The 16,284-nt window shown below is 44.7% G+C and overlaps 1 protein-coding gene across 1 annotated transcript; it reads left to right on the forward strand.

The window, feature by feature from the left end:
* The first annotated feature begins 8,755 nt into the window (after positions 1–8,755).
* On the forward strand, positions 8,756–15,039 carry RESP18 (regulated endocrine-specific protein 18). Its single transcript, XM_011932196.1, has 7 exons — positions 8,756–8,772; positions 9,171–9,385; positions 11,050–11,154; positions 12,163–12,290; positions 12,690–12,779; positions 12,934–13,018; positions 14,993–15,039. Exons 1-7 carry the CDS (start codon positions 8,756–8,758, stop codon positions 15,037–15,039), a joined length of 687 nt encoding a protein of 228 aa, XP_011787586.1.
* Positions 15,040–16,284: the final 1,245 nt, after the last annotated feature.

Raw genomic sequence — 16,284 nt, forward strand, 5'->3', positions numbered from 1 at the left:
AAAAAAAAAAAAAAAGAAGAAAGAAATTCTCTCCTCTCTTTTCTCTATCATTTTCTCCTCATTTCTAGACAGCTCCCGTATACATACAAACATCCTGGAATAGCTCCCATATTAAAAACAAAAGAACAACAGAAAACTTGATTTCTGCTCCTGGCAATGGTAGACTTGATCATTTATACCAATCTTGCTGAAGACACCTTGTCTTAGTTTGTGTTTAGCCCCCAACTTCCCCTAAGAGTTCAATAATTGGGCTTAAATGCAGGTAGCTTATTTTTGGCTATGATCCTAAAGAACAAGTGTTGGCTGGGGAAGTGAGAAATTAAAACTGGAAAGTAGGGAAAATCAATTTAAGAGTGTGTAATTGAACTACTTACCACTGTGGACAATTAGGGTTCAAGCTCACCAGGGACTCTTGAGGAGCCAAAGAGAATACACCTGTGATTTGTTTGCCTAAGACTGAGGGGAGGGCAGTGGTTATTGACCAGCTTCTGTCCCTGATTAGTCAAGAATAGCCCAAGTCAAGGAAATCTGTATATAGAGGAGGTTTGTTCATGCATTAGGATGTCTGAGTAGATTCTTACAGGCACCCCGCACTGCAGGGACAGATAAGTTTTGGGGCAGAAAGCTAGGCATTGACTGCATAGCCGAGACAAGTTGCTCTCAGGCTACATCTGCTCCCATCTGGCTTCCACAACAATGGTTGGAGTAAAGAGATGGACTGGGAGGATGTGAGGTGGAGCACGAGCCGTGTCTAATATACAACTAAAAATTATGGATGAGATCTAAAGTGTACCTTCTTAATGCACCAAGCAACTATCAAGATAATGAGAAAATAATGGGGCCAGACAGCATCCAGTAGGGGACAGAATCCAGAGGGATAAGAAAGCTTGCTAACTGGGTAAAAGCAGCTGATAGGCTGAGCTAGAATTCTGCCAGCCTTGTGGAACTAGAGAATCAAATGTGGAAATTCACAGCCTGTGAAGAGTAAGGTCTCCGGTTTAAAACAAACAAAAAACAACAAGAACAAAAAGCTTCTTCATTTTCCCTGAGGACTGCAGAGTTACACCCGAGAAGGGTGAAACAGAGGTACACTAGCTCTTGTTCATAAAGCAGTCAAGCTTCAACTCATCCGAGGAATCCTAAAATTAGATTAAGGTGATTTTAGATTGCTAGTGCAGGTAGGTCTCAAATTATTTCTGCTTTTTTTTTTTTTTTTTGCTTTGCTATGTTTTTGGTCAAACGGTGTGTCCAGCATACAATCAAAGATAAACAGTCACAAGAAGAAATGAGACAATTTGAGTGAGAAGCAGTAAAAATAATAGGAAACAAAAATAGTACCACAGTGTTGCCAGATACAGATGAAAAATCACGGCTTACTCTGTTCATGGCAATAAAGGACAAATTTGAAAATATTGTCAGAACTGAAAACCATCAGAAATTTCAAAACAAATTTGGAAAAGAACCAAAGAAAAATTCTAGAATTTAAAAATTCTAGTCCTGGCATGGTGGCTCACGCCTGTAATCCCAGCACTTTGGGAGGCCGAGGTAGGTGGATCACCTGAGGTCAGGAGTTCAAGACCAGCCTGGCCAACATAGTGAAACCCTGTCTCTACTAAAAATACAAAAAAATTAGCTGGGCATGGTGGCAGACGCCTGTAATCCCAGCTACTCGGGAGGCTGAGGCAGGAGAATGGTTTGAACCCAAGAGGCAAAGGTTGTGGTGAGCTGAGAACGCACCATTGTGCTCCAGCCTGGATGACAAGAGTGAAACTCCAACTCAAAAAAAAAAAAGAAAAGAAAGAAAGAAAAAGAATTCTAGGTTGTCCATTGTTTTCTTTTGGCACATTGAGGACATCAGTATAGTATCTTTTGGGTGCCATTATTGCTATTGGCATAACTGTAACTTGTGTCTTAAAAGTAATCTTCTGGCCAGGCGCAGTGGCTCACGCCTGTAATCCCAGCACTTTGAGAGGCCCAGCTGGGCAGATCACGAGGTCAGGAGATCGAGACCATCCTGGCTAACACGGTGAAAACCCGTCCCTACTAAAAATACAAAAAATTAGCCAGGCATTGTGGCGGGCGCCTGTAGTCCCAGCTACTCGGGGGAGGCTGAGGCAGGAGAATGGCATGAACCTGGGAGGTGGAGCTTGCAGTGAGCCGAGGTCGCGCCACTGCACTCCAGCCTGGGTGACAGAGCGAGACTCCGTCTCAAAAAAAAAAAAAAAAAACTTACATTACCCCAGTTAAAAAATTCATGGGATAGGATTAATAACAGATTAAAACAGTGGAATAGATAATTCGTTCATAAACTGGAGTACAAATAAGAAGAAAATACTGGATGAAGGCTGTTGAAAATACAAAAGTGAGGGTAAGAACTATACAGGAACTGGGAGCAGTGGCTCAGGCCTGAAATCCCAGCACTTTGGGAGGCCGAGGTAGATGGGTCACTGGAGTCCAGGAGTTCAAGACTAGCCTGGGCAACATGGCAAAACCCTGCCTCTACAAAAAATACAAAAATTAGCCAGGTATGGTGGCACATGCCTGTAATCCCAGCTACTCAGGAGGCTGAAGTGAGAGGATCACTTGAGCCCAGGGGGTTGAGACTGTGAGCTGTGACTGTGCCACTGCCCTCTAGCCTGGGTGACACAGAGCAAGACCCTGTATCAAAAAAAAAAAAAAAAAACTATATAGGATAGAGCAATAATGTTTAACACACACTTCACTGAAGACTGAAAAGGAGAGGTGAGACAGAATGGGGAGATACGATACTTAGCGTTAATGGCTTAGAGTTTTACAAAAACATATGCAAGCCTTCAATGTAAAAATTCCCGGCCAGGCGCAGTGCCTCAGGCCTGTAATCCCAGCACTTTGGGAGACAGAAGTGGGCGGATCACCTGAGGTCAGGAGTTCAAAACCAATCTGACCAACATGGCGAAACCCGTCCTACTAAAAATACAAAAATTAGTCGAGCATTATGTCTGTCGCCTGTAATCCCAGCTACTGGGGCAGGAGAATCTCTTGAACCCGGGAGCCAGAGGTTGCAGTGAGCTGAGATCGCGCCACTCTACTGTCTCAAAAAAAAAAAGAAATCCCAAAGAAACATATGCAGGATTAAAAAAAAAAGAAATCCAGAATGTGTACTCTGCTGTTGTTGAGTGGAGTGTTCTGTAAATGTCAATTAGAATCAACTGGTTTGTGGTGTGATTAAGTTCTTGTAAGCCTGCTGCTTTTGTGTCTACTAGTTCTCTTGATTTCTGAGAGAGAAATGTTGAAGTCTCCAAATATAATTATGGATTTGGGACAGGTGAGGTGGCTCATGCCTGTAATCCCAGCACTTTGGGAGGCCGAGGCAGGTGGATCATCTGAGGTCAAGAGTTCGAGGCCAGCCTGACCAACATGGCGAAAACCTGTCTCTACTGAAAATGCAAAAATTAGCTGGGCATGGTGGCAGTCACCCGTAATCCCAGCTACTCAGGAGGCTGAGGCATGAAAATCACTTGAACCTTGGAGGTAGATGTTGCAGTAAGCCAAGATCATGCCACTGTACTCCAGCTTGAGTGACAGAAAGACTCTGTCTCGAATAATAATAATAATCATTATTATTATTACTGATTTGTCTATTTCTCCTTTTAGAATTGTTCATTTTTGCATCATGTATTTTGAGGCTGTGGTGTTAGGTACATACACATCAAGAGTTCTATGTCTTCTTGATGACCTGACCCTTTTATCATTATGTAATGTTCCTCTTTATCCCTGGTATTTTTCTTTGTGCTGAAGTCAATTAATCTAATATTAATATAGCCACTCTAATTTTTATTTGATTCACCATACTTTCTCTCATTTGTTTACTTTTAACCTATCTACATAGTTATATTTAAAGTGTGTTTCTTGTAGATAACATGTTGTTGGGTTATTTTTTAAAGCCATTCTGGTCATTTCTGTCTTTTAATCTATATGTTTAGACAATGTACAATTATTGGTATCTCTGGATTTACATCTACCATTTTATTGTTTCTTTTCTGTTTGTTTCCTCTTTTTCATTGTGTTGTTCCTTTCCTCCCCATTCCTTCCTTAGATAATTGTAATACTTTTAAATATTCTATTTTAATGTATCTGTTGTAATTTTTTACTATATTTCTTTGTTTAATTTTTTCAGTGGTTGCCTTGGGGATTACAGTATACATACTTAATTTTTCCAAGTCTACTTTTAATCACTATTTTACCATTTTAAGTGTAATATAGAAATCTTACCAGGATACAGATCTCTTTACCTTCCCCATTTATTAGAATCAATTACATTTACATACATTGAAAATTCTATCAATGTTATAATTTTTGCTTTTTTATTTTTGACAGGTTGCCCAGGCTGGAGTGCAGTAGTGTGATCATAGCTCACTGCAATCTCTATCTCCTGGACTCAAGTGATCTTCCTGCCTCAGCATTCTGGGTAGCTAAGACTACAGGCATACTGTCCCATCAGACCCAGCTAGACCCAGTGAATTTTTTTTTTTTTTTAAGGGAGCATCTCACTCTGTCACCCACGTTGGAGTACAATGGCATGATCTCAGCTCACTGTAACCTCCACCGCCCAGGCTCAAGCAATCCTCCTGCCTCAGCCTCCCAAGTAGCTGGGACTACAGGCACACACCACCACACCCAGCTAATTTTTGTATTTTTTTGTAGAGAGAGGGTTTCACCATGTTTCCAGGCTAGAATTTTTTTAATTTTTAGTAGAGACGACGTCTTGCTATGTCACCCAGGCTAGTCTCCAACTCCTGAGCTCAAGTGATTCTCCTACTTCAGCCTCTCAAAGTACTGGGATTACAGGTGTGAGCCACTGTGCCCAACCTTATTTTATTGATTGATTGATTGATTGAGACAGGGTCTCACTCTGTTGCCTAGGCTGGAATGCAGTAGTGCAATCATGGCTCACTGCAGCCCTGACCTCCCCGGGCTCAGATAATCCTCCTTCCTCAGCCTCCTGAGTAAGTAGGACTATGGGTGTGTGCCACCATGGTTAGCTAATTTTTTTTTTTTTTTTGTAGAAACAGGGTTTTGCCATGTTGCCGAGGCTGGAATTTTTGCTTTTAACCAAATATATTTTAAATAACTCACAAGGGGAAGAATAGTCTATGATATTTATTCAGACACTTGTCATTTCTATTCTTCATTCCTGATGTTTCTACTAGCAATTAATTATCTTAGTTTTTCTTCATCTGAGAATATCCTTATTTCACCTTCATTCTTAAAATATATTTTTACTGGGTATAGAATCCTTAGTTGACAGCTCATTTCCTTCACAACTTTAAAGATGTTATTTCACTTCCTTCTGGCCCCCATGGTTTATAATGAAAAATTCAGTTTTCTGAATCCCATTGTTCTTTAGTCGTGTGTTAAGATTTTTTCTTTGTTTCAGTTTTTAGAATTTTGATTATAATGTGTCAGAGTATATAGAATTCTTTGAGTTTATTCTATTTGGCATTCATTAAGCTTCTTGAATCTTTAGGCTTATGTCTTTTGACACATTTGGGAATTTTTCAGCCATTATTTCTTCAGATTTTTTGTGTGTACTACACTTTCTCCTCTCAATTTGGAATTCCAATGACATTGATTTTGGACTTTTGATATTGTCCCACAGGTCTCTGAAATTCTGTTAACTTTTTTTTCCCCAGTGTTTTTTCTCTCTCTTGTTCTGATTGGATTATTTCTGTTGATCCATCTTCAAGTTGACTGACTCTTCTGTCATTTCTATCCTGCTTGGAGCTCATCCAGTGAGTTTTTATTTTGGTTATTATATTTTTTCATTTCTCAAATGGCACATTGGAAGAACAAACAGAACAACCAGTGACAGGAGATGGGACTAGAGAAATAAGCCCAAAACTGCCTAGACAGAGCTTTGTAGGCAACAGTAGAGCATCTAGATCTTATGCAAAGTACAGAGGAAAAATCACTGGGGATTTTAAGGAAGGAAATAGAATGATGTGATATACAATTTTAAAAGGCTATTTGAGAATGTATGATAGGAGAAAGAGTGGAATCAATAGATCACTTAGGAAGTGTTGTCTTGGTCCAAGAAGGACTGTGGTGACCTGGACGAGGCAATCACAGTGGAGCTGAGCACCTCCATCTGGCCCTGCACTACCCCCACAGGCAGCCTGAACCTCAGGGGGCTCTAGATCCTTATGCTTCCAAGGAAACTGCTTCTAGACTCCTGTTACCATGGCAGCTACACTTCTCCTACCTGGATTGGTTGCTGGAGTGGCATCATCAGCACTAAATGACTGATCCTCACAATAAGAACTGGTTGCCATGGTGCTACTAATTATGCAAACAAGAATCTGCCTTTCTTTTGCAGGCTCAGGGTCCTTGACTAGCTCTGTATCTAAGGAAAAATCAGGGAGGGAGAGAAGATCATGACAGTGGAGCCAAGGGGAAGCTAGCTGTCAGGTGGTTGCTGAGTCACCGTTCTTAAAGACTTGCCCAAGTCAAGACTGCTACTACAGGCTCTTATATAGTGGGGTGAGGGGAGCTTATATTGTGGAGGAGGAGCCCCTAGCATATATACACACAAATTCCAAATCCCATTTTCCTCCCATTTTAGAGCTTCTTTGAACTGTTTCCTTCTCTGAGCAAAACTCTGTCACAGATTGGGAGGCCTTCCTCCTCTCCCAGCCCCATTACCCTGCAAAGAGGCAGTTCTAGGACAACTTACTACTGGATTTTTTAAAGTGGGCTTTCATGAAAATTCTTTAAGCAGGCTTGTCTGGAGGTAAGACAGTGGGCCCCAGCTAGAGCTTCTGAAGTAAAATATGTAAAACCAGAACAGAGGGGACATTTGGGGCAGGGATTGGAATAGTAAAACTCCTTAGTACACATGGAGCCTGGGCTTCTGATCTCATTCTCCTTCCAGATATCATTTGTAACATGAATGTAAGGCAGGGTAGGACCACAGCTGAATTACAATCTTCCTTCGCCCACTCTCCCCAGCTACACTTCATGGTAGTCGTTCTTTCTTCTTGGGAAAGAAAGCTCCTTCCTATGAACCCCTGGTTCAATAGGCCTGAGAACCTAAGTCTTCTGAGGGTATTACTCTCAGCTTAGAATCCCCTCCAATGAACAGTAAAAAGAAGAGTAGCATCAATGCTCCTGTACATTTATCATTTTGATAGCCATTCTCCTGGTGGTTTAAAATCTTAAAATACCGAGAGGAGCACACTCACCTTTGTTCGGCCCACCCAAAGACCAATATTTCCCTTTTTCCAGGAGCGTTATACTTCACAAAGCAGGTTCACATTCATTTGTTCTTAGGCTTCAAATTATTGCTGTAAATTTATTTTAAAATAATATGTCCAGTACATAATCAGTGATAACCAGATAAACCTCTAGCTTCTGGCATGACAAGACAGAAACTTGTGTCAGACCCTCCTACTAACATTGAATATATACTCTAGGCAAAATAATAAAAATAACTGTATGAAAGTATGGAGACTGATCAACAGTTAGAAACCTACAGGGAGTATCATCCTCAAAAAAAGGAAGTCCACCAAGTGACTTCTACATGTATAGGCTTTTTCTCTGAAGATACTTCAGAGTTCACTGCAGTACACAGGGAAACAGCTCTGTCAGCAAGTGGCAGTCTTACTAACTGAGGAAGCAGCTTTTGGAGTATAGAGATGCCAGAGCAGCTGGAAATTGAGGAAGAAATTTAGAAAAGGAGTAAATTACAGAGAGAGGAACTCAAAATCTGCATACCAACTCCCCTCAAATCCTTAGCTATCTTCTAAATGGCACTTGTGCAGGGTGAGATTTCAAGGAACCTAGTGAGAAAGTCAAATATCTGAACAGAGATTTTGGCAGCTGTCACAGTGTTAGGGTGACTGAGTTTGGAGTTCAGGACCCATAAAATAGAGAGTTTTGGTAAATGACTTTGGGTTTCGTTGAAATCCAAAAGGACCACACCTTAGCCATAAGCACCATACCCCAGGACTAAGAGATGCGGCCTAGAATTGAGAGTAGGATGAAGTAATCCTTCCCTAACCAGACTGCCTTTCTGCCAAAAATTTAATTGCCTGCCAGAACAAACTCAAACCATTACCCTTTAAAGATAATAATATAATTTCTTTGTATTGTATTGTAAAATCCTTTGTATCAACCCCAAATGTTCAGTATACAAACTCTTAGGTTTAAATAATCCACTATCTCGACCTCCTAAAGTGCTGGGATTGCAAGCATGAGCCACCAAGCCCAGTTTAACAAATGTTTTAAGCTTAATGAAAAAAAAATTTTTTAATGCCAGTCTAGGAGTTAGAAAGCTCAAAAACTAGCTTATAAGTACACAAGAGTGAAAACAAGAGTTCAGTTCACTAGTTAGTTATTACAACAGCTCAATTTAAAAGAGTGCAGTGTCCGAGGCCTTGCATGGTGGCTCATGCCAGTAATGCCAACACTTTGGGAGGCCAAGGTGGGAGGATTGCTTGAGCCTAGGAGTTTGAGACCAGCCTGGGAAACATGGAAAAACTCTGTCTCTATAAATAAATAAATAAATAAATAAATAAATAAATAAATAAATAAATAAATAAATAGGCTGGGCATGGTAGTGCACACTTATAATTCCAGCTACTCTGGAGGTTGAGGTGAGAGGATCATTTGAGCCTGAGGTTGAGCAGAGGTCGAGCGGAGGTTGTGGTGATCTGAAATTGCAAGACTCTGTCTCAAAAAAAAAAACGTATAGTGTACAGTGGTTTGGACCAGGGCGATGGCAGTGGATGTGGAGTACAGCAGATGGATGTGCCATATATATATATATTGCAGATCGAACCTATATGATTTCTAAAGATTTTTAAATGGGTCAGAGTAAAGACAGTGTCAAGGATAATAAAATAAACTAAATTCCTTGAGTGCCTACTGTTTCATCGCTGTTCATATTTAATTCTCACAACAAACCTGAGTAGGTACAATTAGCACCCATATCTTACACGCCATCCGTTTCTCCAACCTTAGGTCTGGGAGTACAGGCAGTGGTTCTTGGGACCCAGCTAATGTCCAAAAGGAGCCGGGTCAGGAATTCCAAGAGGTGAGGGAGGGGAGGCGGTAGGGGAAGGAGCTAGGGAAGCGACCGCAAGGGCAGGGCCCGCTCGCGATTGGCTGAACTGCCGAGGAGGGTTAAACAGATTCAGCGTCGCGGACTGGTGGGAAGCTTCGGTCCCGCTCAGCCCCTCGGCCACGGCCGCTACCTTCACTGAGACTTGGCCGGGGAGCGAGCACGCCGAGCCTGGGAGGATGCAGCACCCACTGTGGCCTGGGGGCTCCGAGGGGCTCCGGCTGCTTGTCTGCTTCCTGCTGCTGAACAGCTGCCCAGGGGGCTGCAGCGACATTAGTGCCCACGGTCAGGAGGAATCCTGGGGGGTGCGGGCAGGGCCCAGAGAGCGATGCTGAGAAGTGGGGGTCTGAAGGGGGCCTCAAGGCTAGGAAACTCGGAAGTAAAAGAATGTGCTTAAGGACGTGAGAAGAGAAAAAGGTAGAGAGCATCTCGCGGAAAGAGGCGTAGGCTTGGGATAGGCTGGGCATATGGGGTCTGGACCCACGAGAAGGGGGTTCAGGGGAAAATTGGGGATTTGGAAAAGAGGTCGGAAAGACAAATGGACAGAGAGAGGTAAAACTGGCCTATGTGGCCACAGGAGAAGCAAGAAAGGCCAGAAAAGAGATGACCAGGGCTGCGGGTATCGGGATCTTGGCTCCAGGGAGAAGGCTGGGCCGGGGGACGAGCCAGGGCTTCCTCGTGCTATGATCCGATTTCCAATAAGGGGACCGCTAGGCTGAGGGAAAGCAGGATGGAGGGGGAATGAGACCGTCCTTCTCCCCCTCCCCCGCACCAACCCGGATAGACCCAGCGCTGACTCACGCGCCCGACTGCGCAAACTCGAGAATTCCTGCGCAGAGTGCGTGGGGAAGAGAGCGCAAACTCCTAGTGTGTCGCCGCTTCTCCCTGCCTGATTTTTGGGCTTAGAGGCCAATGCAGCGGATTCGGGAACAACTGTGAGGGGAGGCCTGGTGGCAATGAGAGGATGAGGGCCTTGGGGAAGGACCGCCAAGCCTTGCGGAGATGCCTCACCCACATTCCGCCCAGCGCCGCCGCCACGCCAGCTTCCCCACCTTTCAGCCCCACGGACAGCGCCAGGCGCGCTCGGGGTCGAGGCCGAGCCCGTGCGCGTCACCACTCCTTCCCACCAGTCTGGGAACGCTGCCTCAGAGAACCAGTTCCCCTTCCCGAAACTCTTTTCCTTCTCCTCAGGGTGTTGGGGGTTCCACTCCTTCCTTAAGGAGGCTTTCTCATCCCCAAATGTCTCTACTTAAAACTTTCTTGTCACGCTCACCCCTAGGAAATTATTAGACATCCACTTGATTGGGTAGGAAAATTCCCTTTTTTAAAGACCTGTCCAGAATGGCTCATGGTAACTACACTATAGCAAAAATCAGACTGTCCTCCAGCCCCATCTCACTTATCTGCAAGAAGGAAGGTGTGCATAGCATTAGGGGTTCTCTTCCCAACCCCTGTCCTTCCCCCATGCACAACTGGGCAAACTGTGGGTTTCAGGAAAAGGATCCAGACCCTCAAACCATAAACAAATCAATACTTTTTCTTTCTAATGATTCCAGGCCTCCTCCCTAACACTTCCAGGCTTCAATGACTTCCCTAAGATGAAGCTCACCTGTTTCCCCATACCCCACCTACCCACCTGATTACCTTTCCCATGTGCTTAGCTTTCTGAGCCTCTGCTCACCTGTCCTTCTACCTTTGCCTGCAAGTTTGGTTCTAATCTGTAAGTTGGTACCAAGAGTGAACAAGGCCCGGGGGCTGAAGAATATGGCAAGTGGTGATGGAGGAAGGGAAAAATTAAAGAAGGAAGACTTGAAGCAGGCAAAGATGCTGGTAGGGGGAACAGAGGTCAGGGGTCCAAGAGCAACAGTACAAGGAACCTGCTTCTCTTCAACTGAGATGTGGAAGGCTTCTGGCCAAGTTCCTTGCTGACATCACTATTTTGCCCTTAGATGGTCAGGACCAAATAGGAGTAGGGCAGCTTTGGCCCCTCCAAGGATTTGCCACCCCAGTCTTCCAGCATTTACAGGTTGTGTTCCAGCAGATTTTACTCCAAGGTAAGTAAAAGCTGGAGAACAGAGGTTGGGACCTGGTTAGATATGGGGAGGGGGGAAGAGGGGCTATCTGACCTGAGGACAGGCTTTCTGTTCCCCAAATATCTCTACTTAAAACTTTCTTGTCACACTTACCCCCATGGGGATGAGACAGGAGTAGGGGTGGGATCTGGATGGGTGGACTATTTACACTAGAACACCCTGGAAGAGCCCAGTAGAGGCTTCTAGGGAAAAAAACATCTGGAAAAGGCCAGCATCCAACTCCTTGAGACTACTCTCCCCTCAACCCTGGTACTATATGAGCTTTCCCAAAGCCAGGACTCCTCCAGTTCTCAGCCAGGAAAACACTCACCCACTTTAGCCTCTGAGTAGGAAATTGTATGACAAACAGATGGAAGGAATGAAAGGGAGTGGAGAGTCCATTGGCAACATGTGGCTGACCCTGTTTTAGAGCAGAGTTTCATGAATGTTGGGGAGGAGAGAGTCAGATAGGAAATCTTCCTTGAGTTCATATTGCCACTGCTAATGCCTAATATGTGCATAGTGCCTTAGAGCAGTAGTTCTCAAAGTGCACCCCTGGACTGGCAGCATCAACTTCACCAGGAAACTTGTTAGAAATGTGAATTTTTGAACTTCAGCACAGACCTACTGCATCAGAAGCCCTAGGGGTGGGAAACAGCAGTCCGTATTTTAACAGACCTTGCAGGAGATTCTGATGCACACGCTAAAGTTTGATAATCACTGCCTTGGCATTTTCTAAGCACTCTTTACATTCCTAACCTCATTTAATCCTCACAATAGCATCAAATGAACCAGCAAAGAGACTGTCATCATAATCCTAATTTGAATATTATATGCTAGGCACTATGCTAAGCAACTTTAATACATCATCTTGTTTAATTCTTTCTGTAAAATGTAATCTAATGTGTACTTGAGGGAAAGGTTGATCTGATCCCTGGAGTGGATCTGAGTGTCCCAGGTGTCAACTCACCCCATCTTTTCATCCTGCAGGTCTGTTCTGGAAGGATGATATCACCCAGGATGCCATGATCCAAAAGATGGAGCACACCAGCAGACTGCATCCCCAAGATCCATGCCTGAAGGATGGCAAGGCAGTTTTCCCCACTAAAACCGCTGGGGTGAGGTGTGTGAGACCTGTGGTCATTCCAAGCATTCTGGCAGACAGATGGAACAGGGAAGGAATGTGTGCTAAAACTGCGGGTAGAAGTTTCCAGGAGCACTGTGAGGAGAATAATTCAGAGGTCCTGTTTGGAATCAGCAGAGAACAATTTCGTGATCCATTAGTGATATCTGCAAAGGGAGGGGAGGTGGGTGTGGCAAGCCTAGGTCCAGTATGTCATTCCCTGTCTCTTCTAGAAGCAAGCAAGAGGAGAAACTTCGACTCCTATTCCCCATGGTGAGTCTCATGTATCTTCTCAAGAATTGTGAATCCCTGACTTTGTATCCAATTGCTTTTCCTGTGGGGCCCTCTCACCCTTTTCTGCCTCCTTCTTGACTCCTGGTTTCCCTCCTCACAGAGCCCCCTGGCCAAGGTGAACAGGGATCAGTGCTTTACCTCCAAAGTGGTTTCTAAGGTCCTGAAACAAGAGGTGGCCAACCCTGTCAAGGTAAGGGGCTCACTTTTTCTCGGGAGGTTGGACCTGTTTAAATGCAGGAGGCAGATAGAAAGAAGGGAATGGGCATTGGGGTGAGGGCAGACAGCTGAAGGAAAGATTTTTCCATTCCTAATCAAAAGTACCCCTAATTTCCTGTATCTCTCAGACTTCCTATAGGCGTTCATATGGGGGGCTGGACATGATGCAGGCGCTGGGAGCCTTTAAGGAAGAAATTATCTATAAGATCATGCATAGGCATTGAGTTTAAAATAGGCATTGAGAGTTTAAAATAGCCATTGAAACTGCAATTTTCAAAATTAAAGGTCTTCCTTTTTGCCATATATGCCTTTGTATATAGCAAGTGATAGCAACACTCCCTTGATGAATGGGAAGTGCAGCTCAGAGACCCTCACATTCAGCCTCCCCCTTGTTCTACTCTATGGTCTGGGCAAGTCACCCAGGCAAGGCTCTGAGACATCTCCTTGGGATCTTTGAACTCTTCAGAATCCAGAATGGAAACCGCCCATCTAGTACTCCCATCCATCTTTATAGATGAGAAATTGAGGCCCAGGCCATGGGACGTACTCAAGGCCACACCATGGGTTTGTGGCAGAGCCAAGACTGGACCCAGGTCTCCTGATTTCCAGCTCTTTCCCCTGCACAGTCCCTGCCCTTCCTCTCAAGAACTGCAGTGGGATTGGGTCATTCCAAACATCAGACTCCTCCACATTGAAAAAATAGTTTTTTGTTTTTTGTTTTTTTGTGTGGTTTTTTTTTTTTTTTTTTTTGGACTAAGCCCTAACTTATAAGAAGGTGGCAACCAGAGGAAGATGTAAAGGAAGGGCATCTTAGGCAGAGAGCATTGCCACTGCAAATGTCCTGAGACACCCATACCATGGCATGTTAAAGAATGGACAGAAAAGTCAGTGGCAGAAGATGAAGGTGGAGAATTAGGCCCAGGACTGACCACACAGGGGCTCACAGATCATAGCAAAAGGTTTGGATTTTGTTCTAAGCGCAGTGAGAATTTAACTGGGAAATTTTTTTTTTTTTATACTTTAAATTCTAGGGTACATGTGCATAGGTGCAGGTTTATTACATATGTATACTTGTGCCATGTTGGTGTGCTGCACCCATCAACTCGTCAGCACCCATCAATTCATCATTTATATCAGGTATAACTCCTAATGCAATCCCTTCCCCCACCCCCCTCCCCATGATAGGCCCCCATGTGTGATGTTCCCCTTCTCGAGTCCAAGTGATCTCATTGTTCAGTTCCCACCTATGAGTGAGAACATGCGGTGTTTGGTTTTCTGTTCTTGTGATAGTTTGCTAAGAATGATGGTTTCCAGCTGCATCCATGTCCCTACAAAGGACGCAAACTCATCCTTTTTTATGGCTGTATAGTATTCCATGGTGTATATGTGCCACATTTTCTTAATCCAGTCTGTCACAGATGGACATTTGGGTTGATTCCAAGTCTTTGCTATTGTGAATAGTGCTGCAATAAACATACGTGTGCATGTGTCTTTATAGCAGCATGATTTATAATCCTTTGGGTATATACCCAGTAGTGGGATGGCTGGGTTAACTGGGAAATTTTAAGGAAAGGAATGTCACATTGTGATATGATTTTAAAAGGCCTCCCTAGTGATGTTGAGGAATGAACTGTAAGGACAGCAAGAGTGAAAACTGAGAAGTCTATAAGGAGAGGCTCATTCTGGTCCAGGGAGACCGAGGTGGCTTGGATTTGGGTGGTGGCAGTGAAGCAGGGCACCCCTGGCTGGTTGCACCCTCCATCTAAAGGCAACCTGCACCACAGGGGGTTCCAGCTCCTCATACTCTCCAAGGAAACGGATTCCTATTTCCATATATGGCAGCTGGACTTCCTAAGCCTGGATTGGTTGCTGGGGCAACATAATCAGAGCTCAGTGACAGAAGTGACAGAGACCTACCTGTGGGGGACTGGTTGCCCTGGTGCTCCCAGGAATAACACAAACAAGGAGCTGCCATTCTTCTCCAGACCTGAGCTTAAGGGCAAACCATGGAGAGATGGGGCTACGTGTGAGATCCAAGGGTACAGGCTCTCAGTTGGTGAGCTGTCACCATGCTGAAGGGTTACTCAAATCAAGTTGTTACTACAGTAGTTGTGGAAGGAGGGCAGATGAGGGAGGAGCCACCATCTCACATCCTGACTCTAGATCCCTTGTTTCTTCTCATTTTAGGACTTCTCTGGACCATTTCCTACTGTGGGCCGCAACCTTGTGGCTGATTGAGACCTCATGTGGAGCCTCCCTGCCCCAGCACCCTTCCCACTGACCTTCAGAACTGGCAGTTCTTGGATGACCCAGATCTGAATCATTAAAGTAGACTCTCAAGCAAACACTGTCTGTGAGCATGTCTCGAGGCAAAATGGGTGGGGGTTGAACTTGGCCAGAGCCTCCAAAGGGAGGGAGGTGGGATGAAAACATAGGGTGGGGATGAGGGGAGTACAACTCTTGACTGATGGAAGGCTGATTTCTGTCTTGTTTTCCTTCCACTGATAATTCCTGGAGTGGGGAAAGTGTGAGTGAGACCACAGCTGGAATGGCAGCCCCCCCACCCTCAGCCACATCCCAGCCACATTGTGTGGTCTAGTTTCACATTATGGGGAGGTGGACTCCATATTCATTTATTTTACCCCTCATGCCAGACAGGCCTGGCCCCTGCTGTTTTTTGAGGGTCCCCACCTCCAGCATTATAGCCCCTGCCAGGCTTTCCCACCCATCCTCTCTACAAGTACCAACAGATCAGTGCTGAGGTCAGAGTGTACACACATTGGATATTCTGATCATTCTTGCCAGTTTGCTCCTGGTAGCTTAAAATCTTAAAAGGCAGTTGGTAATCTCGCCACCCATGCTAAGCCAACAACCAAACACTAGAATGTCCTATTTGCAGAACTTTATACATCTTGAAGCACTTCCACACACATTGGAGGCTCACAGGTGTAACCAAATGGGCAGGTATCAAGACTAGGTTTCTTGGCCAGGCACAGTGGCTTACACCTGTAATTCATCCCAGCACTTTGGGAGGCCAAGGCGGGTGGATCATTTGAGGTCAGGAGTTTGAGACCAGCCTGGCCAACACAGTGAGACCCCATCTCTACTAAAAATACAAAAATTAGGCTGGACACGGTGGCTCACGCCTGTAATCCCACAAGTTTGAGACCAGCCTGGCCAACACAGTGAGACCCCATCTCTACTAAAAATACAAAAATTAGGCTGGACACGGTGGCTCACGCCTGTAATCCCACACTTTGGGAGGCAAGGCAGGGGGATCACCTGAGTTCAGGAGTTCAAGACCAGTCTGGTCAACATGGTGAAATATCATCTCTACTAAAAATATAAAAATTAGCTGGGTGTAGTGGTGCACACCTGTTATCCCAACTACTTGGGAGGCTGAGGCAGGAGAATCACTTGAACCCAGGAGGTGGAGGTTGCAGTGAGCTGAGATCATGCCCCTGCACTCCAGCCTGGGC

Source organism: Colobus angolensis, unplaced genomic scaffold (assembly GCF_000951035.1).
Source record: "Colobus angolensis palliatus isolate OR3802 unplaced genomic scaffold, Cang.pa_1.0 Scaffold95, whole genome shotgun sequence".
Classification (NCBI taxonomy): Eukaryota; Metazoa; Chordata; class Mammalia; order Primates; family Cercopithecidae; genus Colobus; species Colobus angolensis.

Coding starts and splice junctions, on each gene's coding strand:
- RESP18 (XM_011932196.1), top strand. Junction 11,155..12,162: donor CCAGCAGATTTTACTCCAAG/GTAAGTAAAAGC, acceptor TTCATCCTGCAG/GTCTGTTCTGGAAGGATGAT. Junction 13,019..14,992: donor AATTATCTATAAGATCATGC/ATAGGCATTGAG, acceptor TTCTCATTTTAG/GACTTCTCTGGACCATTTCC.